The following is a 26,178-nucleotide window of genomic DNA, read 5'->3' as shown; positions in this document are numbered from 1 at the left end:
AACTTAACCCTAGCCTATTCCAGATTTATTTTCAGAAAATTTACAAAACATTCAGTTCATATAAACTGATTCAACTTATAAAAGGATCAACTTTGAAATCTGCAAGTGCTAGATTTTACTTAAAATTATAATATAGCATGAAAATATGAGATATCAATATATCGGGTTTTAACGACAGTTTCCCGCCACCACAAATAGTTCATGTTGGATTGTTTAATCATAGTTTGTCAAACAATTTTTGGCATTTGAAAGAAAGAGACTTGCTTTAGAACACTGTGTTGTGAAATTTGTAAAAAAAAATATCATTATAATTAAGCATAAGGTGTCTGAAATGGAACCATCATGCTACCAGTTTAGAACCGCCATTAACTTTCAGATCTGTTGAAAAATGTCACCAAATCATGCATACAGCTTTAGGTACTAATGTTGTATCATATGACACCGTGAAGGTCTAGTACCGAAAGTTCAAAAACAAGGACTATGACATTCAAGAAGCAAAACGGCCGGCCTACTGAGACTATTGATGAAGGTCACCTGCGAGAATTTGCAGAAGATTGGTATGCAACCACTCAAGAGCTTGCTAAAGAGTTAGATGATAGTGCGTCCATTAGTCATGCTATGCATCACATAAACTTGACACACAAGTTCAATCACTGGGTGTCACATAAGCTGACTCAAGCAAATAAGGACAGGCATTTTAAGGTCTGCACTAATCTGTTTGAATATCAACCCAAGGACAAAATTCTCTACTGGATTGTCATTTGTGATGAAAAATGGATTTACTTCAACGACACCACCCCAAAAAGGTGGTTGGTTGCTCTGTGACAGGTGAGCTTACTAGCAGCTTTGAAAAGCGCAATTTGACTAACAAAAAGATCATGCTTTGTATCTGGTGGGATTGCCGTGGTATTATCCACAAAGTGTATCTGGAAAAAGGTAAAACCATCAACAGTATGGTGTACAGAAGATGCTATTCTGTCTTGATGCTTTCATCAAAGAAAAACATTGAAGAATTCTGGAGCAAAAAGGTAATGTTGCATCAAGATAATGCAAGACCACATGTGTCTGCATTCACCAGTTGAACTCTGTATGGGCTCGAATGGGAACTTTTGCCACATCCACCATATAATCCCAACATTGCTCTCTCGAACTGCTACCTTTTTCACACTTGCAGGTAGATCTTGCTGGTGCTATCTGCCATTCTACACAGGGTGTCTATCTGTTTTTAGGCTTATGACCACCAAGTTTCTGGGTTGAAGGCTTTGAAAAACTACCAAAACGTTGGCAGAAAATCATAGATTTGAGTGGTGATTACTACCTGCACTATAGGTGCTGCTTTCATGTTTTTATTAACTTTATTAAGAGCATTTTTCGGTGGAAAACTTTCGTTACAACCAGATAAATCAAAATAAAAATAATAATAAAAAGTGCTAAAATTTACCTCCTGTGTTCATACTAACTGATTTCTCTAAGGCACTGTTAGGTATGCCAATACTAATCACTGGGTTATCACATTTTTCAGGTTTGTCATTTGTAAAAGATAAATTTTCAAAAAGCGATGACTTATCTTTCTGAAAACAAGGAACTCCACTTTCAGATGAGCTAAAAATATATTATAAGAAATAATTTAAAAATAAAATAAATACACAGTTAGTCGAAAGATTTTGAAATGACAACTGGAGTAATATTGTAGGGATGAAAAATTTTTCATATCATATTAGAAAAAGAAGGAAACCAATACAGATAGAATATGCTTCTTTTCAGCATTAAAATTATTTTTTAACATCTTCAAATTTATTTTTTTTTCTTCAAAATATATTTTTACACTAACTACAACTTTTTTGATTGATGAATTAAAAATAAATTCTATTCATTGAACTGAAACGAAGTAATACTTCATTTGTACTTAATTTTTTTACATTTTTCATTTTGAAGATCCTTTTTTGTTTTATTGCCCAGGTGGTGTTGGATACAGATGTTTACTCCTTTTGCAAATTATTCATTTCACTACACCATATTTAATATTACATTAGAATTCTTTTCTAATTGATTTTATTATTGTTGATCAGTTTTAGATTTGTGGTAATCCTATCTCATTACTTGGTACATGTTGGACTTAACAATAGTCATTTGATATGGGGCAGGTTGAATTGATGTTTTTTTATTTCAAGACTTGTAGCTCTGCTGTTACAGATTTTAGGAACTAGCTCTTCTTATTTTTTTTTGGATCAAATTTTCATTTGCTATTATTTTTTCATATGTTAGATTGCTTCTGTTTACATTTTTTGCTTTTGTTTTTTAACTCAGCCTTCATGGAAAATTATTTTTTATTGGCTTCGGGGCCTTTTCACTTGTTTATGATTTTGATGCTATTGTTCTGAGAAAATTTTTTTACTCCTGCCGCTGTGGTTCCAAATTATTATTTTTTCATGTGCTGGATTGCTTATATTTACATGTTTATTTTTTGGCTTGGTCTGCTAAGAATAAAAAATAATGATAATAATAATAAAAAAAAAGGGAGTTGGGCTAATAAAGATACATATTATTTTGATTAATTTTTTTAGATTATTTTAAGTATTAAACTTTAAACTCTTGCTGTGACGCCCAAATTTAGTTCGATTATGGAATGGTCGACCAAGAAAAATTGGTGCTTCAGTTCCGTGAAACCCAAACTCTATTCGTCCAATGGCTAATATGTAATTTACCATTTTCTCAATATACGGGCCTGGAATTTACAAATATACGGGCAATCAGGAAAGACTTACCAATCAGTAAAAAATAAAATAAAATAAAAAAAAAAAAAAAAAAGAAAGAAAGAGAAGTGATGTTCTGAATTTTCCAGCTTGGGTCCTGGTCACAATCTTGAAATGGCATGACAAGGAAATTACATAATTTTCTTCCATCTATACTTCAAAAATGATTGAGATAAAAGTTTGGAAGAAGCAATAGAAACTGAAACCTAAAAGTAGTTGCTGACTATAACAACACTATGGGAGGTGTTGATAAAGTTGAACAACACCTTACAGACTATTCCATTGCCAGAAAACGTGGAAAGAAATACTACGTAAATATATTTTCCCACCTTCTGGATCAAGCACTTTGGAATTCCTTTATTATTTATCAGTTGTAAAGTGGTGCAAAATGTAATATGGACTACAGAATCTCAATTGTGGAACAAATAATTGAAGATAATAAGCCATATATTCAGCTGACAGGACCAGGGTATCCTAATATGAAATTGTTGCGATTTATGGGTAGACACTTTCCTGAACATATTCCACCAATGAAGAAAAAGACTACTCCAACCAGACAATGTTTCCTTTATTGTCATAAAACTGATGAAAAATGAGAGAGGATATGACGTGAGACTCGAGTTTATTGTAAAGACTGTGATGTAGGCTTGTGTGGCATGCCATGTTTCCATATGTAGCATACAGTAAAGGATTTGTGAAATTCAAAGGAATTTGAGGGACATGGAATTCATGATGGTTGATATAAATAATAATATTGTTGTATTAGTCTACTATATTTATCTTGAAAATTATGTTATTTGATTTATTTTACTATAATTTGAGCAAAAATTACTGTAATCCATTAACATTTCTCATATATGTGAAAATATTGGATATATTAGTTATTTTATAAAATATTAGATACATTATTATTAAAAATTTTTTTAAAAAAATTATCTATATCTAACATTTTGATGATAATAACGAACAAAATTAATGAGGAAAAAATATTTCCATTTTTGGCATGTTTTTCTCAAATATATTTCACAGGCAAGGGGTTAATTTGCATCTTTGTTGTTCAGAAACAAGCTGATGTATTTACTTCTGATGATGATCCAGCGAAAGATATAAATTTCTTTTATCCATTTCATTTTTGTTTTGGCATTTTTTCTCATCTATTATGCAGTCTGCCACTGTGGCTCTGGTTTTTCGGATACGGTTTGTTCTAAATTGAATATGGGATGGATTTTATTTTGCATATGGATTTTAAGTTATTTCTAAATGCATTGCAATTTATTTATTTCAATCTATAAAAGATGTATGCTTCATACATCATTAGTATATTCTAAAATTAGTATATATCTCATAATTAGTATAATCACAATTCCATTGCTCAATCATTTTAGCTTTGAATGTTTTTTAAAAATAAGATTCTGGAATATTTACATCAACATTAATATCATTTTTAGTTGCATTCTTAGCAAACCAATCAGCTCTCTCGTTTCCATAATTACCCAAGTGACCATGGACAAATGTAAAAAACACTGATATACTCTTCTTTTTCAGATCTCCGAGACTGCTTTATATTAACAGTATCATTACATATAGAGGTATTTTTAAGGGACTCCAGGGAAGAGAGTGAATCCGTACAGATTAAGTAGCTGGAACCACGTCCATTCTGGCTAATTATCTACTTAATTGCAAAATTAATACACAGAAGCTCAGACATATATACAGTGCATTCATTTCTAATGTGAAATTAGTGATACTCAATTCCAACATCATCTTAAAAAATAACATAAGCAAAACCAACTTTATCATCAATCCTACTACGATCTGTATAGCACACAAGTGAGAATGAATTTACATCAGTGTCCTTACTATCCAGAATCTGCACTGGTTGTCTTACAGAAGAATGTGGAAGAACAGACAAGGGCAATAAACAATCAAAATGAGAAATGGAGCAGTTTGCAAGATTATTTATGTAATCTATATAGGTCAGAATAAACAAATCTAGTGGTGGAAATCTGGCAAGAGAGAAATCAGCATTGAAACTAATAGTTCAGTAACCCCTTATAATTCACAGTAATATTCGTTTTTGAACTCGAAGCAGGTGATTAGGCTAAATTTTCTTTTTTAGAGACAATCCCCAAGCTCTACATCCATATGAAATAAAGGGTACAATGCCTTGTTTATAAATAATTGCGCTAATATTCGATTTAACACTAAAACTATAACATGCAATTTGATTCAGCCCAGGCTGAAGTCTCTCTCATTTATTAGAAATGTAGGAAATATGCTTTTTCCAGTTTAATTTGCTGTTCAACAAAACATCTAAATATTTAATTTTATTCACCCTCTCAAGAGGATTATCATTTAAAAGCAATTGATACCCTTAAGTAGTATTTTTTCTATCAAAAAACATGGTCTTGGATAGTTAAAAAGTTTAACTTAAAATCCATTGACCACTGATAACTGAAATCTAAAATATCTTGGGCAAGATGAAAAGCTTTATGCATTTCTTTTCCTTGAACGCAAATCAACAAATCATCTGCAAAGGCAATGACTTCACAACTAAAGAGACAGAAAGTTTCTGTAAGAGATCATTCATAACAATAATCCAAAGCTTGGGACCAGAAACAGAGCCTTGTGGACATCCTCTCTGAGGTCGACGAGCACTTGAGGTGCCACCCAGAAAATGCTTGATTGTCCTGTCTTTCAGCAAATCAGAAACAACATTAAACACATTATGAGGTATTTTCATTTTTTTTTTAGTAAATTAAGAATAGTAGGCCACCATGCATTATTGAAAGCTCCTTTATTAATATCAAGAAAAATTAAAATAGTGAACAAACCTCTCATCTTGCCCCTCTTTACAATGCTGTTAAGACACCAAAGCATATCCTCAGTATATTTTTGAGCAATGAAACCATATTGGTCAGCACTAAGAATATTTTTTTTTTAGTGTAGATGCCAAGTAATTCTGTTAGTAATTAGTTTTTCAAAACACTTACGTAAAGAAGAAAGAAGACAGATACACCTAAGATTATTCACATGTGGAACATTAAAAGTTTATTTCTTGGGTATCACAATAACGAGGGCATTCTTCCAAATTTGTGGGAAAATATATTAAATAATCTATGAAAAACTGCAGGAAAAAGACGATGAAAGTATCTTATGGTTTCATTGGGAATAGAATCCTGGCCAGGAGCCTTGCCAGCCTTAAATTACGAATTACATCATCATCAACCTCAGCCTGCGAAAAAGGAGGATCAATCTGAGATGCACATTCACTGCAAGCAGATGAGCGCCACTGAGTGTGAAAGTCAGTATCAAACCTCACACAGTCAGGAGGAAATGCTTTATCAAGAATAGCATCGATAGTTTCCTCCAAGCAAAATATAAAGTTACTGCTTGGAAGGCAAAGGCCCGAGATCTCAATCTTCCTCATAAAATTTTCTTTAATACCGTAAGTATAAATTTTTTTCCACACATTCTCATTATTGACGTCTGAAAGAAACTTCCTCCAAGACTTTAATTTGGCCTCAAGAAGCATTTCATTATATTTTTTCCTTAAATCAAGGTATTTCCGCTTATACAAGTCTCGTATATCATTGCTAGAAGTCCTCTGGAACTTCCGTCTAGCAGTGTTAACTCTCTTTCTCACAACAGAAATCTCCAATGACCACCAACGTACTTTTTGCATACCATTCCTTCTTACTAGAAGCAGCCAACTTCTTAGTAGGTTACTTTGCCTACTGGCATAGATTTAATACATGCCCAAAAAATAACTGAAGTTATAAAATCAACAATCACATCAAGTGAGTCAGTACTTGAGCAAGAATCCAAACCATTAATGATCAAAGAAATATACTGTGAACAACAATATTTTTCAAAATATACCCAGTTTACTTTTTTTGTATTAAACAAAAATCTACTGACAGCAATAAAAGAAACAGCAGCTCCCATAATTGTGACATCTATATAGCTTGATCCCAGTTACGAACAAAAGTTAGAGCCACAGTCCTCACTGATCACATATAAGTTATAGGAGCTGACAAAATCTCCAAGCTTGTTTCCTCGAGCATCACTGTAAGGACTAAACCACAGTTCACACTTACTATTGGAATCTATACCCCAAATAAGCTTTACAAGATCCCTAGCCTGGAAGACCCGACTTATTTTTTGTAATAGTCAATACATCGGGAAGGCTCAAAGTAGCAAATATTTAAATAAAAAAATATTTTGTATCTTTAAAAATATTGTCAAGAGTCACCATATTATAATACAAGAATCTCAAATCCAAAAACGTAGGCAGAAATCCAGCTCAAACAGTCTTTATGACTTCTGAATTAAAATCATAGTATAACCTAAAGGAACTCTGAAAGCCAGGCATAAGACCATGATAAGAATAAGGCTCTTAAATAAAAGCAACAGAAACATTATTTACCTCCATATTCAAAACATGTTGCTGAGTTGCTGCCTTAAATTAATTTGAATAAATTTTAAAATATAATTATGACTATTATCCATAATTTGTTCTTGATATATTTTGAATTCTTACAAATTCATGACAAGAGCAACTTTCAGAAAAAGGCAAATGGCTAACATTTAATTTTTTTCTCATCTTTTATTTTTTTATTACATCTAATGGAATTAATACAAACTTTCAAATTCTTATGAGGGCAATTTTTACTTTCACGTTCACATGCACAGAAATAACAAGTGAGGAAGTTTTTAACAAGACATCCTCATTTTGTTATCTCATTATGGACTTTTTTTATTAAGATTGTAGGATTCCTAACGTAAATCAGATTCAAGATTCATTCAATTTATTTTCAGAAGCCACAACATCTGGATTTTGATTTTTTTTAAACTTCAAGGACATCCTCATTTTTTTATCTCATTATGGACATTTTTTATTAAGATCGTAGGAATCCTTCCTCCAGAAGGAAAGGCAGTTAATTCCAATGATTTTACTTGAATTTCAGATTGTAGCCTCTTTAAGTCATTTTCAGGGGGACACTCTATCAATACCTTGCTATTTCTAATGTTTTTTAGATTGAGAACAACCACATTTTTCTCTACAGGATTAATTTGTAATTTTAAGAATCTTTTTAAAATCCTCTGACGAACGGTTTTCTGAAGAAACGACAAGACCACAACTTAAAGAACTCTGTTTCATATTGTCCACAAGAGATGGTAGCACAGCACTAGCATATGTTGGTTTTATGAAAATGTCTTTAAGACTTTCTGTAAAGATCGTGACTTGTAATGATCATGACTCATAAAGATCGTGACTTGTGAAGATCATGACTTGTAAAGATCGTGACTTGTAAAGATCATGACTTGTAAAGATTGTGACTAAAAGAGAACGTGAAATATAAATAATAGGAGAAGTACTTGTATTTTACGGTGTGGCAACAAGAAGAGAATTCGGAAGATTTTTTTTGATATATTTTGTTTGGAGAGTTGAAGATTTTTAGTATTTTAATAGTTGTAAGAATTTTAACTGTAGTACTTAAGAATTTAAAAGTTTGATAGTTAAGAGCTGCAGCATTTATTTTTTTGGTTCTGTTTTAAAATTCAAATAAAAGTATTTTGTTCATTCTGAAAATTTAGCTTTGTTCTTCCTACAAGGTTCAATATCCATTATATTGAAATAAGGAAATGATTTTTACTCTTTCCCTACAAGCTTCACGGTAACCCAACCCAACGACTTAATATGTTTCCCATACATATGTTACATGCTTCCCATAAGTTAATCCCTTTAATACGTTTCCCATAAGTTAAGTCATTGGGTTGGTAACCCAACATCTTAACTTTTTTAGTAATCAAACACTTTAACTCACACACTTCATGCCTTGCCTCTTAGAGAATATTCTGGTTCATATTATACTTTGACTCAATAGCCGTTTCAAGTTTATCATAGCAACATTTAAGCACACTATAAAACACATCGCCGTCCTCTTCGTCCATTCTGGCATTCCTAAGACTAGGTTATCATTGTATTAAACATAGCCAAAGTTATTCCAGTTTAGATTATGGAAATAAAATCTAAATTATAGTAATGCTTGCTAAAAGTGTTTTTAAAGTGTAAGAAATTTTCTAGAAATTCTGAGAAAATGAGCATCCCCCCCAATTAATGTTCCACACAAGGTAGCAGAAAAACGTTTCCTATTTAAGCAAAACATTTTGATGTTTTGATATTAAAAAAAAGGATAGAAAATAAAATTCTAAATTTTCTAAAAAATTCTCATGAAGTTCTATCAGCAATTTTTAATAATTGAAGCAAAACATATAAAACTATTCAATCAGTTTTAGAAGTGCTGATAATACAAATGCTAAATAAGATATATATATTCAATACACATATTGCTTAAATGCAAAAGTAATAAAATTGTGAAAGCCAATTGCTCAACTCACATACTACATAAAGCTACAAACTTTGCTTTGGAAAATTTGGACACTGGTTTGAAATTATAGTATTTATGACACAGAACCATTTTTTAGTGTTTGAAACAGATGACAATAGTTTAAACCTTTTTAATGAATTTGAAGCTTTAGAATGAGTGAAATTTTATGGCTTATATCAACAAGATGGTTAAAATAGACAAATAGAAAACTACAATGCTATTATTAGCTAATTGAGGAGCACTGATTATAGCCCAATTTTTAAAATTATTTTTACTCATACAGGTTGGTTCAAAACTATATGAGTAAAAATAATTTTTATTAATTAAACTATATGTCAAAAATTTAAAGGCAGGTAGAGGGGACCTGAATAAGCAGATTTTGTATAGGAATGCGTGCATGGTAATACCGCATTAAAGCGCTAGCATGTAAAGCAGTATGAATCATAGGAAACTGAAAAGACAAGTAAAGACAAAAAAAAAAAAAAAAAAAAAAAAAAAAAAAAAAAAAAAAAAATAACAGTTTACAATATGTTCTTGAAACAGCGGCCACCAACAGTGATACAAGATTCACAGTAACAGCCCATGGATCGGCGTACATTAGAAAAGATGTCCATGTCCAGCAGCAACAAGATCTTCTGTAGATGGGGCTGGACTCTTGGGTATACAAGTCCTTCAATATGACACCAAAAGAAGAAATCCAAGCAGGTTACATCAGGAGAATGTGGTGGCCTGGGAACTGGCCCTCCCCGTTCTATCCAATGCTAGCTGTAGATAGCATCCAGGTGATTCCTGACATTCCAGCTGAAGTGAGCTGAGGTTCCATTGTGCTGGAACCACATTCATCTGCGAACAGCTGGAGGAACATCGACCAAAAGTTCAGGTATTGTAGAATCGCTCCCTTATACATTCTTTGAGCAGCTAATATGTTTCCTTGTTCAGTCCCATACATGAAATGCATATTGGCAAGCTCCACATTGGTGTAACGATGCACGTTGCTTGAGATCCGTGAGAAAAATGAAGAATGCAGCTAACGCAGAGCTTTTATACATCGTACTCTTCAGTGCTCTCTACTGGTTCAACACAGCATTACCACACACACATTCCTATATGAAATCTGCCTATTTAGGTCCCGTCTACCTGCCTTTACATTTTTGACATATAGTTTTGAACCAACCTGTATATTGCATTTTTAGGTATAATTTGGTATTTATATTTTTCATGTGCATTGTTAGGTTATTACACTGTACCTAGGAAAAATATAGCTTCTGCTTATTAAAAAAAGAATAAATATCTAAAATGTTGGGAAAATTTATTTTTTATTTAAACTATGACATTCCATCCTTTTTTTTTTTTCTTTCCATACATAACGTAATCATACAAGAGGAAAAAATACATTACAGGAGTCATTCAGTGGTGAGAATTAACTGTAAATCCCCCAGAATATACTAGTGAAAAAAGAAAAAAAAATAATGCGAAAACTTCTCGGTCTTAAATTTGCTTACAGAATGTATGAGAAAACATCCTTATTTACGTGTTCATGATAAATCAAATCTATCAGACAAATCAATGTTTATGCAAACTGATTTTGTGACTGCAAATAAAATATGACTCGTTTAAGGAATTCTCAGTCTGCTTTAACAAGAAATGTTAAACATTAGAATATATAACCTTTTGTTCAAATGACTAAACCAACATATTGCAATATGTCTGTATTATTACCACCAGAGAAATTTACTTTTTATATACATGATTTTATTCATACATAGTAAATAACTTCTGTTTCACTTTTTTTTTAAAGATCATGTATTCCAAACTGCAAGCACACGGTTTCTACAAAACCATATATGACATATATTTGGGAGGGGGGGGATTGTAAAAATTGTTGGCCTAACAAAATAATGCAAATCTGTTGGTTGTTGAAAATGTACAGAAGATTAGCATCTTATTATATACTGAACAGATAACTGTGTTATTCTGATTATGAATCAGCTTACATGATGTTTTTAAATAAATCCTTCTACATCAGAATAAAAATAAATTAAAGATTACTATGTATGGCATACTTAGGAAATGGGTTAGGAACATTGAATCGCTTGCATAGCAGAGATGCAGGATGCCATTCAATAGATTTTCGATTGCAAGAGCCTACCAGTTTTCTGTTTTCTACTGTTGGTTTTATTTCTTTATCCTTTCATAACAAATAAATAAAATAAAAAACGAATTAGACACAAAATGCAAACATATACATACAAATATAGAACAGAATGTCACAAAAAGTTATATATTAAACATAAAAATAAAACAATATTAATAAAGTGTACAGTTGATATAGAATATCATAGTTCAATTTGTGAATAGAAAACACTGAAAGCTTTTGAACAGCTATAGATGCATATTCATAATACATTTATTTAAAAAATCAAGCTGTTGAATAGTTATGAACATATATTGGTATTACCTTAGACAAGACATACCGATTTATTATTCATTTATTGTTATCAAAACAGCTCTTTATAGCTATTTTTCTTAAACATACTTTCTAAATAACACTTCTCATATTTCTTTTCTGAAGTATTTTTTCTTTTTTGAAATAACAACTTGTTTGTAAAAGTATCCACGTTTCTTATTCTAGACCACTAATTATAACTGAAGGACAATAGGCATACAATAAATAGTAAATGTAATTACTACATCATCAGTTTACATTAACTAATATTCAAAGGCAATTAGAAATCAAAAATACAGTATGATCTGAGTTTCTGTTTTAGAATCTCTCTACCATTACATGAAATATGCAATAATTTATAACAAATAGAGATGTACACATGCAGAGGAAACAGATAAAAGTCCCTTTTTACAAAACCTTTTTATTTTTTTAATTCTTTCTATTTAATGAATATATCAGGCATTTTGCAGTTTCATATGAAAGTAACATCAATTTTTTAAACAAATAAATTGACATGAATAAATCTATATAGAAACAGACATATTCAGATTAAATACTTAACATTTAAATTATTTTTCAATTAAAAGTTTAATTTCAAAGAAACTGTATGCTTAACTTTGGTATGAGTAATTTGGATCCATGCCCTTTTCATTTATAGATGGGCATATGGCAGCTGAGCTCTGAAACCAGAAGCAAGCTTAATGGAATTTCTACTGAAAATCTAGATTTGAGCTAATTTCCTTTTAAACTGAATTTCACAATGATCTCATTGTGTTTTTTATGAACCCTTTCTATTTTTCAGGGTAGAATATACAATGTTTTGAAATGCTAATTTAGCCCAAAGGCAGAATATACAATGTTTTGGAATGCTCATTTAGCCTTACAGCCTCTCAAATTTATTAAAGCAGCATTACAAAGCACATCATATCTGCAATCTGAATAACCAGGAGGTTCACCAGCCAAAAATAAATATATATAAAAAATATATATATAAAGATATAAAATAAATGATATAAAAGAAGTTTTTCATTGTGATGACAATGTTTCTCAATCATCAATCAATTAATGAATGGCAAAATCTGTAGTATGGTTCTAGATCTAGAAAATACAGCTACTGATTTACAGAGTTCGTACACATTTCTGCTCATGGAAATTAAGTACTTTACTGAACATTACTGAAAAAAATTAAGGACCTATGAGCAAATAGCAAATTAATAAATTCAATTAAAATATTATCTGTGCCTGAACTTCACTTTTGTAATACCACGCAAAAACAAAATAGATCCGTAAATAGGATGCATTATTATTAAACATAACTTAATTAACATAATTATTAATTAGTTTGAGCATAAAATATACTTTATGAAATTAAAAAAAAAAGCATTAAGTATTTTAGACTTACAATAGTTCAGTACATTTGAAAGAAGATAAGTAACATTTTATTTACATTATAACATTATTACATTTTACTAATAGTTAGTTTCATGTTGATTTTTTTTTATGTCTCATTACTTGCTCAATCTAGAGGTTTAGTAAATAGCAGGTAGATTTTATGTCAAGTGTTGTAGTTTAAAATGAGAAGTAAAATCACAATCAGAATGATTTATAACAAAAGACTGGCTGTTGTCACCACTGCTCCTTACCTAGAGAGAGACCTGCTGATCAGAACAAAACTGAGAGGCCTGTTGTGGGCACGGTTAGCTAGTTTTGAATGTTAGTTGGGCTCTGTCTGTTGCGGTTAGTGTCGTAGCTCCATGTAGAGTTTCAGGGGTTGTAACTAAGTTAATATACTTTAAGGTTCCAATAAGCCACTAAAGCACCAGAGGTGACACTAAGTTGCTTTTGTATTATTTTAGGTCTAACTAGATACTATGAATAAGTTTTATATGAATTTTTACATTTTTGTGTTTGTGTCACGCTAAGGAATAATGAAAGGCAATAACTCACTTCATTATGCAGAGATAATTTTTAAGAATAAGCAGTTAGTTATAAATTAAATTTGGTAGTTAGAAAACCTTATTCATTATGGATTTACATAATTACTATTAAATTTTACTTATTTTTTAACAATATTGTTAAAAGTCCCTATTAAAATCACAGTCTAATAAAATTTCACACTTTAAAATACAAGCAATTTATGTCATTGATTCTTAAACGATATTAGGATAATTATACATTAAAAGCTACAAAACATTTATGTTTTGTAGCAACAACACTGAACAAAATATTTATGCATCTTTTTAATTTGAAGCCTTCCCATTCATTTTGGCTTAATTTATATCAATTTTCTTCTCTTTAAACATCTTTCCTAACAATTAAAAATCTGTTTGAATACACAAACCAATGTTCTGACTAATTTCTGCATACTTTATCTCCTAAGTTGTCAACCTATCCACAATGTACCTATCAGGGTCAATGTTCCTTTTTACCTTCTTCGGGAACATGCAAGGACCTGACTCGGAACAGAGAGCTTACTAAAGCTATGTTCACTAATTGTGGGAAGTAGACAGGATACACAAGAAGGGTATACAAAACCCTTTATTTTTCTCTATTTACAAAAACTTCCGTACTTCGGAATACACAGACCCACTACTCGGGGTCTAACGTAAAAATATAAAAAATAAAACTAAACTCTAATTTAACTTTAAAATAATAAACGTGGAAGACTGGCCTTATATTAACAGGAGGCGTATGTAGTACAGAGAACTGTGAACACTACAATATGTTTAAATTTATCCAGAGGATTAAAACCTCTGGCCTGGAAGGCAACAAGCAACTGTGTAACTTCTAAGGTAAGCGGCCTGCTTCGACTCACTGCTTCCTCTCTCTCGCTTGGCAAAAAGCCACAACTTAAATACTTGGCATTCGCCAGACAAACTTTGCATAAAAACCTTAACGCTTATAATTCTGGCCGGAAGTAGAAAATAAGAAGTGATAGTAAAGATTTAAAATAAAATAAACGTTAGTAAAACTTAAGATCCTTACATACCTATGAGGGTTTAATTGATCTAGTAAAAGTTAAATAGTCTAAAAACTTCCGACAGACATGAATCTTATCGCTATGTCTCAAAGTAGCTACAAAGTCAGACAAATGTTTAAATAAGCCTCTTATTTAAAAAGAACTTAAAGGCATGTTCTTATGCTAACCAATTCAATTGCAGTTTGTGGAGATGTAAGTAAACAAGAACAATCGAATTCAAACAAAAAAAATGTGGACTAGTGGTCAAAGACTATACAATTTAATTTTAATTGAAACTGGCTCAGTAACTCTATCGTCATAACAAATTCAAATGTCAGCAGCAATAATGCGAAGACAAAAAGTTGCAAATTATCAGAGCTGGCAGGAACTAATGCAACGAGCAAGCAGAGATTAAAAACACATACTGTCTTACACACCAAAAACCTCAGTTTAAAAACTGCCTAAGCGATTTGCATTCTGGGGAGGAAATAGAAACGGGAAATTATAGTAAAAACTGAAATTATAAACAACTGGGTAATTTACATAATAATACCTGCATATATATATTTGAAGAATAATTTTCTTTCTTTATATGTACTCAGTTTCTTTCTTCAACACGCTTCCTTTCCATTTAAGAATTTTTGGATTTAATTAAAGATTTCTGTTATTTTAAAAAACTAAGAAATTATGTATAGAAAGAATGTATACAAAAAGCTGCTAATTTTATTTCTTTAGTAATATGAACATTCAGGAGAAATAGGAAATATATATGGTAAGGGCCGTTACAGAGCTAGTGTGGCATAGTGACACATTGAGCAACAAAATGTAGAAATGGCAAAACTTTTAGAATTTAGAGCAGGCACTGGAAGCAGAATTTAGAAAGGCACTAGTCAGCAAAATTTAGGATCTACAGAGATAAGTTTAATATTCCATGTGATTGCACCAGTTGGGAAAATACCTAGCGTCAGACCTATGTATGATGCATTAAGACATATTAGATGAATCTTTTAAATTGCCAGTTTTCAATTTCTTTATTAATAAAAAAAAATTCCTTTCTATAATGCCTGTCCATGTGATAAGATTAGAAGCAATTTTAATATTTTTCATACTTGTGTCTAGTGAAAAGTAGAGAAAATAAAGGGAAGATAAGCATGTTAAGAAAAAGATTCTAGTACCAGAAGTAAAGCATTCAAATATTATGTTTTCATTATTCTTCCAGATGTTCTCCAAAAAGTAAGAAATTCATTGCAAACTTTCTGCAAAATACATCCATTACGTGTTAATACCACAGAGACGTTTTTCATTTTGTCATTTTCTAAAATCTTCTGGAATGGTGGGTCTATAAATCTTGCTTTCAAATCCTTCTTAACTTTCCAAGTTGCAATGTCTAATGTCCGGAAGAAAAATTACATCTACAAATTTTGTAACAGCAAACAGCCAGAAATATTTTTAAAAAAATGAGATGGAAAAAGTGTGAAATTAATTTTATAGAGAAAATTGATGCATATTCTGAGAATTCTGAACACTCATAGACAATTACACGAGAAAACTCTTATCATGAAAAAATTAAAAAGAAGATATTTTTTAATTAATATGTTTTTTTAATATAATTTCAATATATTACCATTATTTTAATGATATTTATCAATGTTAGAATGTTTAAAAAAATCGTCGAAAAATTCCCAAATCATGGAAATTAAAATTTTCTATAGAAACCGATCTTAAAAATCGCCAAAATGTTGATAAGTCGCCAAATTTAGAGCTGTTCAATAAAAGAATTCACATCCCCAAAAGTGAAAAGTTGTTTAAGAGCTCTTCATTAGAAAAAGTGAAATAATTTCGAAATACTTGTTTCACTTCTTGCTCAGAAACTCGAGTATCCCACCATTTATATTAGAAATAGGAACAAATCATAACCCATTCAAATAACCGTATTTATCAGTGAATCGCCAAAAATATACCTCCAAACTGCTAATTCACACTCAAAATGGCAGTCGTAAAAACAGACAGAAATTTCACAGAATTAAAATTAAGGACCTTCTGCTGATTTTGGCCAAAATTAAGGACTTTTAAAGGACCAAAAATCGATTCCAAAAAACTTAAGGGCTCTTAAGGGCTGTACGAACCCTGTGATAGTGAAGAAAGTGACAAGAAGTTACTGAAAACAAAAAAATTTTGATTGACAAGTTAGTCGGAATTCTCAACAGAGCAGTTACAGGACTTCAACAATGTAACTAGACAAGAAATTATGTCTGTCTACAGAATTAAAGAGAAAGTATTAGCACAAAAAAACAAAGCAACTTACATTGAAAGAAATGTTTAATAAGGTAAACAAATAAATATTAAGCTTTTTTTTTTTTTTTTTTTTGTAAATTTTGATACCTTTTAGATCATAAATACTTCATTATTTTTCATAAATCATGATTTCATATTTTTAATTTTATAATTTCTACATGCCATCTTAAGATTTAAACTGATGATCCAATATCCAGAAAAATCCCAAATCCAAAATTGCCGAAGTCCCGATGAGTCAGGAATCCGGACTTTGAACTGTACAAATATTTATTGATGAAACATTTAATTGAATCTTCATGTAAAGTTCTTTTCATTACAATACATTAAGATAATTCAGAGGAAATAAAATTTAACAAGAACAATTATGCTGAAGATCATTAGGGATGGGACAATGAAATTTGCACAATTTAAGTTTCATTACTTCATTAAGATCTTAATCAGTAGCTGCCCAGGTTTTACCTGAGTTGATCCCCTTAGGGGCGTCCAAATAAGAAAAGAATTTTCCTGTTCGGACAGGCAGCGAGATGAGCTGCTTGCTTTAACGATTGCCTGGCGTCTTTTTGACTCATTGCCGTTGTGCACCGCATGACCTTGCACCTATTGCCGGCGCGGTCCTGCCCTTAGGAAATGACTGAGCAACACATGCAACTATGTTGTGCCATAGGTAATCATTTCTGAGATTAAAGAAATACTGGTTTTCAACATCATCAAAGTATCACTAATTTTCATCATCATTTAAAAAAAATGCTACAGGAACGTTAAAAATGTTAACACAGCTGTAGGCCAACATTAAAATGGCCTGACCAAAGGTTTAAAAATGAAATTGCTATTTTAAAACGGACTGAGAATCCACTGCAGTCTATAAATATTCTGACTTATGATTACATAGATTGAAACAAAAATGCTGACTTAGGGCTACACTATGTCCGCCTGATTATTCCAAAACTTTTGAGATCACCACTAAAATTATTTACTTATTGCAAATCTCCTGTCATAATATTTTAACATATGCACCAAATATGCCACAGCATCAATCCTCATCATTTGACCTCTGAAAAAAAGGAAGAACAGATGTGACTAGGCCAGTTAATTGATAAAAACTAATAATAGATAATATGATCATAACGGAAATCAAATCTATGCTTTAGTGCGACATTTAACCAGAGCTTAATTTCTAAAATCAGAAGTGCCTGAGCCCTCTAGAAGGCCATCAGGAAGAAGGAGGAAAAATAAATAAGTAATAATTAAATTAATTAAATTTAAATTAGAATTAAAAAATATATATAAATAGAAATTTAATAAATTATTAAATAATTTACAAATAATTAAATAAAAGAAATAAATTATTAGACCTAATCTTATTTGGGGCTCCGAATGGACTTATAATTTCACACAAAAAACTAAGAAATAGCTCAGGCGGCCTCCTGCTGAATTTAGACTTTAAAATATACAGTATAATGTATGATTTCCATGGGTGCGGAGAAAAGACTTCTTTTTCCAGCATGCCAGTGGAAAAAAGTAAAACAGTTAAAATGTCATTAATGAAAATAGAGAGAGTGCTAGGAAAAATATGTGAGTATGAAAAGAAACTTCAATGGAGAATTGTAGCTTCGAAAACAAAGAGAGAAGAGTCCAACGCTTCCTGACTGTGAAGCCCTGCCAATATAATTCTAGCTGTCAAGCAAATGCGACTAGGCAAAAAAAAAATTAACCTGAATCTGATCCGATGACAACATGCGAACAAATGCAATTCTGATAAGTGACAATTTTTCTCTGCTGTATTTGGTTATATAATTCAAGTCTACAGGAGCACTGCAGTGAGAGGTCACTAGTAATGGACATGGAAGACCAGGGTAAATATCGTTAATACTTTTGGGAACAAAACATTTTACCCCATTTTATAAATTTATTGCACTATCTGGAGAATGAGCCTTTGACACATGGGAGCTTTTCTTTCCTTAAAAGTCTTAACCTCTACAAAGTCTTAACCTCTAAAGACAGACATGAATTTGAAAGTTATAAATCGATTTTAAAGGTATATTTATTTTTAAAATAAAATTTGTCTTTTGAAACTGTGTTTTGCTTACATAAAAGAAGTACTGCTGCAAATTTTATTTAGGGCTTTGGTGCGCTTCAGCTAGAATTACAATTTACCTCAAATTGCAAAGTACCGGTAAGAGCTTAAATTGCATCAAAACAATAGGCTTCGATGCAATTTAAGCTCTGCATTTAACCAAAGTATGGATACTTTAAAGCCATGAAATACCATCTTCAGCTTGACCAAAAATTTTTTTTTTAAAAATCTAAAGAAGCAAGAAAATCATGTTAGAGATATTTTCTGATTTCCATGATACTATCCATTCACAGTTTATTACTGGGGGCAGAACAATGTATAAGATGCATTATTTAAGAATTTTATGATATTTGTGGGAGTTTACCTAGATCAAATAATTTTGAGGTTAAAGTAAATTGGACAATGATACATTTTGAATAACAACATGCTTTCCCATAACTCATAATAGTCACATTTTTTCTCACCAAATTTATATTAAGATGCTTCTATAGCCCACCAGTTTACCCAAATTAGTAGAATACAATTTTTACTTTTTCTGCTCATGGAATAGAATCTGTAGGGATGCTGATTTGTGTAAAATGAGATAAAAGCAGCATCAAAGGAAGTATAACAGATTGTTACAAAAGATGGCGAATAATAATGCTTTCAGAATCTTCACAAGCTTCAGCAAAAATGTATTAGTACATAAGGAAACTTTCTAACTGGGACTCTACGAGGACATTATTGACTCTCTGCAAGTCGATGAAACATTATTGACCCCCTGTGGGTTGATTACATGAAATTTTAAAAGGGGTGAATGTTGATCAAGTAGTTGAGTGGAGTTTGATAACTGAATATGCAATTAACCACCATACTCAAGGTAAAACTGATTAAAAAAAATAAAACTCATAATTTATTGTTATTGATAAACAGCTGAATCATATCAAATAAATATAAGGCAAAAAATGCACTAAAGCTATTTAACATATTCTAAAAAGCAATAGTGCTTTTTTTTTAAATATAAAAAAATTTTAGGCAAAAGTGCGATATAGAAAAATAGAAATGCAACACACACTCAAATAATAATAAGAAGAAGAATAATTACACATGTAATAAAATAATAAATTCTGAAATCCCTTCAGATTTTACATTACGTCTAAAGGGAAGTTTTTAAAACTTTTTGTGTATTACCGTTATTTATTAAATGTTCTTTGCACTTAAACCATAAAATTCAATTCAACAGCAATATTGCAAAATAATTTTAAAATGAGCATATCTTTAGAATTTCTGATACACAGTCTCGTGCTGGAGATAAAAATGTTTTTCCCCACCTACAGTTTTGCCATTGCTCATTTGTTGAAATAGCTAGTAAAAAATTTGTTGAAGTGTTACTAAAGTTATTGATAGGAGGATTACGCTATTCAAAATTTGATGGCTCTAGATACCGTTGTTTTATCACACTACGAAAAACATACATACATTTATGCAGATTCTTCCTTATTTAATTTCTTTAAATATAACACAGGGAAGTAATCTGAAAAGTTAACCGACAGTTAAAGTTTTCAATGCAAAATGCCAAAACAAAATTAATAGCCCTTCTGGGCTAACGCCCTTTGGGCTAAAAAAAATGCAAAACTGGATTGAAAAACAGTAAACACATCGAATATTTTTGAATGAGAAGATTTAAAAATTTAATTAAGCAGCTTTATGCCAAATATTAAAAAATTGCATAAAGTGCAGGGTTCATTTCAATGAAAGTCAAACTGTTGTTATTCAGTACTTTTGTTTTCCAGAACTGTGATTTTATTTCTGAAAAACCTGTTTATATTTTTAAAACTAAAAATTATACAAATAATAATAAAAAATAAATAAAAATAAATCTAATAAATAATTTTTTTTCAAAACTTCTGTTCATATTTTTACCCTGTTATCTTTAAGTTATTGATGCACAATTACTTGTTTTATGATTATGTTGCATACTATAAGTCCTACAGAAAAATGTATGGAAGTTCATGTAAAAAGAAAAGAAAAACAAAACAAAACATTCCTTTACAACATGTTAATGTAAGAAAAAGGCTTGGAATTTTTTTTCTACAATATCAGCAAAATGCCTCTCTTCTGGTAGTTTTCATCCATCCAGTCCTTTTTAAAACAGCAGCAAGATATCAGGTGATTAAGAACATGACCATTTCTATTTTTTATAACATAGTGTTCAATGAAATAGGGTATGTGAGTAAAGCTGTAATCAAACTCTAAGAAGCAACTCTAAAACAGTAAATCAATGTCATTAGAATAATCTTCAAAGATAACCATGGCAATATTTCAATACTTTTTTATTAATTCTAATTATGAAAGCATGCCTGGAAGATGCTGCACTTCGATATTTTATTCCTTTCTATCAAGTGGAGCATGGTAAACTACCCACATAATTACATTAAAAAGAAATTTTCCCTCGGCCATGAAGGAGTAAACAACAGAAACCAAAACCTGAGTGGTTTATTCTCAGCTGTTGCATTCCCCATAGCAGCTTACTAGTATTGTGACAGTTTCAGAAATGATTTTTCCCCAAAAGACCCTATCCCATGTACACTTTCTATTCTTTAAGGGCCATACAAATTGGGGTTTATCTGAACTAACAGAGTCAGTTCCATGTGTCGATTAACTCCATTATGCCTGCAGTTCAGATTTTTCAACTTGCTGCCCTATGAGGAAAACTGGTTTTGGAGACGGGTCAGCTACGTTAGTTGTCTCCATTAGCTCAGAAAAACTTTTCATTAGCTTTTAATATTTATTTAACTAAATACAATCTGAAAAATTTCAAAATAACATTTTGAATATTACATGGTGGCGTTTAACATGAAGTACATAGCAAATTCCAGAAGCAGACAAATAATTTATGACACTGAAAGTCTAACAGAATGTAATATAATTCTGATCTACATTCACTTTGAGTGAAAGATTTAAACTGCTGAAATAGAAAATAGAGTGATAATTGTTCCAGATTAAATAAAATATATGCAATTTTTTCCTTCACAAATCCTCTCAGGTATTTATTTATTATTTTGTCAATTTGTGAATTGGATTGACATTAACTTAAAATTGACTGTTTTGCTAATAAAACATAGATAACGGTTTCTGCTTTCATCATAACACATATTACACGAGAATGATAAAAAAAGTTCAGTCAACCATTAGTATTTAAAACTTATGTTTATCCTAATTCAATATAAAACATATTTTTAATATAATCCATCAATGTTAAGAAATAATATGTAAGGAAGTTAATATTTTTAAAAGAATTTGATTTTATACCTTAAGTTTTTTCAGAGCAGACATTACTTCATGCTCTACGCTAAGATGTGATTTTGATTCAAATTTTGAACTTAATAATGCAGATGACGAAGGTTTAAAAAGCATGGCAGCTCTAGCAAATTCTTCTAGTTCCTGCTGTTTTTCCCATTCAGTCATTGAAGAAGGTTGTTTTAACTTTTCAATTTCTGGTAAGAAAATGAAAACATATATATAGTTTAACTAATTTAGAATGCTGCAACTTTTCATACACTGATAGGAAAAATAGTCTTTAAAACTAATTTGATATTTGTATAAACAATATTGAAAATTTATAAATATCACATACAGAATTAAAAGCTACCAGATTATTTTAGCATGATATCAATTTCAAGTAATTAAAAAAAATCCAAGTAAAAATTAAAGTTTAAAATATATACAGAATGTTTAAATAATAGGGGGGCGGAAAGTAATATCGCTTTCTTACATTAAATTCAAACAAATAAATTTTTAACATGTTTTTATTTTTAATTAATAATATAATCTCTTTCATTATCAACAACCTTTTACCATTTAGTGTGCAGATTTTCAAACCCGGACTGATAAAAATCAATCGGTTTTTGAGTAAAATATCTAAATTTTGGCATTTTGAACATCATCCAAATTTTCAAATTTTTTGCCACTAAGTAAATGTTGTAGGGATCGGAATAAATGGAAATCCAAGGGTGCGATATCGGGCGATGATAGTAGGTGAGGCAGTACCTCCCACCCCAATTTTTTCCAATGTTTGTCTTGCACAGTGCAGAATAATGTCTTACAGAATAATGCCTTTTTTGTTGGCATTTGCCGGATATTTTTTGATTAAAGATTGGTTTCACTCGATCCAATTGTTCACAATAAAGGTCTGCATTAACCCATTAACAGTTTGACCCGGATTTTCTCGTTTTTTTATGCAGGTCTCTTAACGGTTTGTTACGGATTATTGTTAGTTTAAATGTACCCTCAAAAACGGATCTTCCCGTGTTTTTGTAATAGCGAAAAATTGCACCAAAAACGTCTAGCCCGTATTTTTGTACGTCTTCCAAACCCCATTGCCTAAGAAGACAAGGGTCCGCGAACCCCTGATGACAATGGGTAATGGCTGTCATTAGCGCGGGGAGAAGTCTTCTTGATGTTTTGAGATAAAGGCCTTACACTGACTCTAAGGAAACAAATTTATTACCAGTTACAAAGTGAATGTATATATAAAAGGAATTAAGAATTTCCGTTTTAGAACAAGTATTGAACAAAATAAACAAGTTTTTATAAAATAAATTTTTATTTATGACTCATAAAATTATTAATGAATTAAAATGAAAAAATAATGTGTTATATAATTTATTGGGAACACGTGATTAAATAATTCTCTTTTAAAAAATTCTACAAATTTATATCACGAATAATTAAAAATGTGCAGCTCTCTTGATAAATTTATAAATCTTATACTTTTGACAATGCGATTTGATTATTTGATTTCGTTATTTAAGAATCTATTATGCTTGTTGTAAAACTGTACAGGAATTTTTCAAAGGGCCTCTTATTCCCATTAATCTGTACGACAAATTATTTTTCTCCTTTTGGTTGTCTTTTACTTCCAAAATTCCTCCTACCTCATAAAAGTATAAAGTTTTAAAAATTCGCCCAAAATCAGAAATTATATTAATTTTATGCAAATTTTATTTCAAAAGCTATTTTACGCTCTGTAAAGTGATTCAAAACTTAAAATCTGTGAGATTTTTAGTTTATTCTTTAAATGGAAATATGCGCAAAAAATTTTTTCAACATTAAATTTTAAGACCTCTAAATTGAATTTTATAAAACTCGGTTTACCTTGCCGTATTTCCATACGTAAACGGTGTGAGTACAAAATTTGAACTCGGTAGCTCATCAAGAAAAAGTCTAAATATCAATGACGAGCTTCTGATTATAGCGACAAAACACCGTGATTGAAATGCATACAATTTTTTAAACAAACTTGCTGACTCTTAAATATCATATTTTTAAACATTTTGGAAAGTTCAGTAAATGTTGATATCAAATAACCGTCATTTTTATAACATTCTTGGTATTATAAAGCATGTATGTGACATTCATGCGCGATTCCCGACAGCTATGTTCATTTATCAAAGTGGCCGCTTTTGCGACAAACATAATTATATACTGTGATGCTCATTATATATCCTCCACTATCTATGATACCCATTATCAATAATTATGTTCTATATCTATACAGAAATATTGGTAAGACTGAGAGAGGTCAATAAAATTTTCACAAATATTTAATTATTTGAGTTACATAATTACTTATACTAGCTCAGGAAATTTTGAGTCATTTTGTAAAAATAACCTTTTCTTTAAAATTCCTTTTTCGTCCCCCCCCCTTACGCTTAATGACTTTATTCTGATGACTGGAAGGTTATGAAAACTAAAAGCTAAGTATATAATTACAGATCTTACTAATAAATGCTTTACAAATAAGACTCTTCATATTTCAGCAGAAGTTTTTGAAAACGCATTTATATAGATTATTGTAGAAATCGACAAAGTTTTATGCCAATTTAAAATGTTTTTCTTCCCCTAATTATCAGTTGCTTATGAACGTATTAAAAAAGTTTTCCCGCTCAAAATTTAACTATTTAAAAATATTCGTAATCGTACTCGATTTGATGTTTACAGTTTTTTTCCCTGTGACTTCTCTAAAAAGAAAGAATTATAATTGTATTTAATAAAGAAAATTTAATGGATTTGGAATCTGCGCAAGAGGACTGAAACTATCATGGAGGGAATTTCTAAGGGAAACTAGATCTCATTCACACTGAACGTAGAAAAACCCTGGAAAACTTTTACAGAACAAGCGCGTTCATCCGGATTTGAACCCATGTCGAATTACCAGTATTCAGCGGTTTTAGCAATTGGCACTGGAACCCCAACAGCCCGATTAAAAAATCTTGTTTAGAAAACTTTCATCTTGATTTAGAGTGATAGGTGTCGTAGTTTGAAGGCTAGGATTATTTGAATACAGCAAAATACACGAGGACTATCTGCTTTTAAGTAGAAAGATGCCTTCATAGAGGACTTTCTAACGAATAGCTCATACTCATGTTAAACATGGAAAAATACCACACAGCCATCGCATTCGTTTGTCTGAGTTTGAATCCAAATCGAACAACTAATATTTAGATGTCTTATCGGCCACTGATATGGCTGTAGTATAACCAGATTTATTATTATGTATTATATAAGATATGTATTACCAGACTGTATGGCATCTAAATTAAGAAATTAAAAAAACTCTTCTGAGGTAATCTTCAACCCAAGTTAAGTTTTTTTTAATGGTAATGAGTAATATAATTATGAAAGAGTTCACGTCATTTGTGTTATTTTCCGATTGTTAGGTAAAATTAGTGTGGTTTCAATCAACGACTATTTAAACCTGCTACAAAAAAAAAAAAAAAAAAAAAAAAAAAAAAGAGAAAGAAAGAAAGAAAATTTTCCTTTATAATATCAGGAATTATTGAAAAAGAAAACTTCTGTAATTTATAAACGAGGAAACATATTTAACTAGATTTTATATGTGTGAAAAAAATAATGAATTATGATCTCCTCTAGTGGAGATCTTTGTAATTATATTTCTAATTCCAAAATCAAAGTGAGAAATCTAGTCGCTGAAGCAACACAACACTATCAATTATTCTAGGCTTCTATTTTCAGCAAAGGAATAGATCAGCTGCATGGAATTTTCATGGTTTTCTCTATATGTAAACCTAAATGCATGTAAGTTTTCCTTAGAAAGTTTGCCGGAAGTGAAATATTCCTATCTTAGAAGATAGATATCGCGTGCTTTAGTAAAGTTAGCAAATCTAAATACAGGGTCGACAGTAATATGTTTGGGGCCCTATTCTAAAAATTCAAAGTAGCGAAAAACACCCTACATTGCCCCCTTTTACTTA

The 26,178-nt window shown here is 30.8% G+C and overlaps 1 protein-coding gene across 3 annotated transcripts in view; it reads right to left on the bottom strand.

Moving 5' to 3' along the window:
- Positions 1-26,178, bottom strand: part of LOC118201085 (G patch domain-containing protein 1) — a 129,824-nt gene that overhangs the window by 29,010 nt on the left and 74,636 nt on the right. For all 3 annotated transcript variants that reach the window (XM_085825480.1, XM_085825482.1, XM_085825481.1), the window contains exons 10-12: positions 22,214-22,398; positions 11,212-11,336; positions 1,442-1,602 (exon numbers count right to left, since the gene is read on the bottom strand). In XM_085825480.1, coding sequence (XP_085681606.1) covers positions 1,442-1,602; positions 11,212-11,336; positions 22,214-22,398 — 471 coding nt within the window. The remainder of the gene's footprint in view (positions 1-1,441; positions 1,603-11,211; positions 11,337-22,213; positions 22,399-26,178) is intronic.

The sequence above is a fragment of the Stegodyphus dumicola genome, chromosome 10 (assembly GCF_044657685.1).
Source record: "Stegodyphus dumicola isolate Sdum_Otavi_A_Nest chromosome 10, ASM4465768v1".
Taxonomy (NCBI): Eukaryota; Metazoa; Arthropoda; class Arachnida; order Araneae; family Eresidae; genus Stegodyphus; species Stegodyphus dumicola.
The sequence above is the reverse complement of the archived record's forward strand: the minus strand, read 5'-3'. Positions and strand labels throughout refer to the sequence as shown.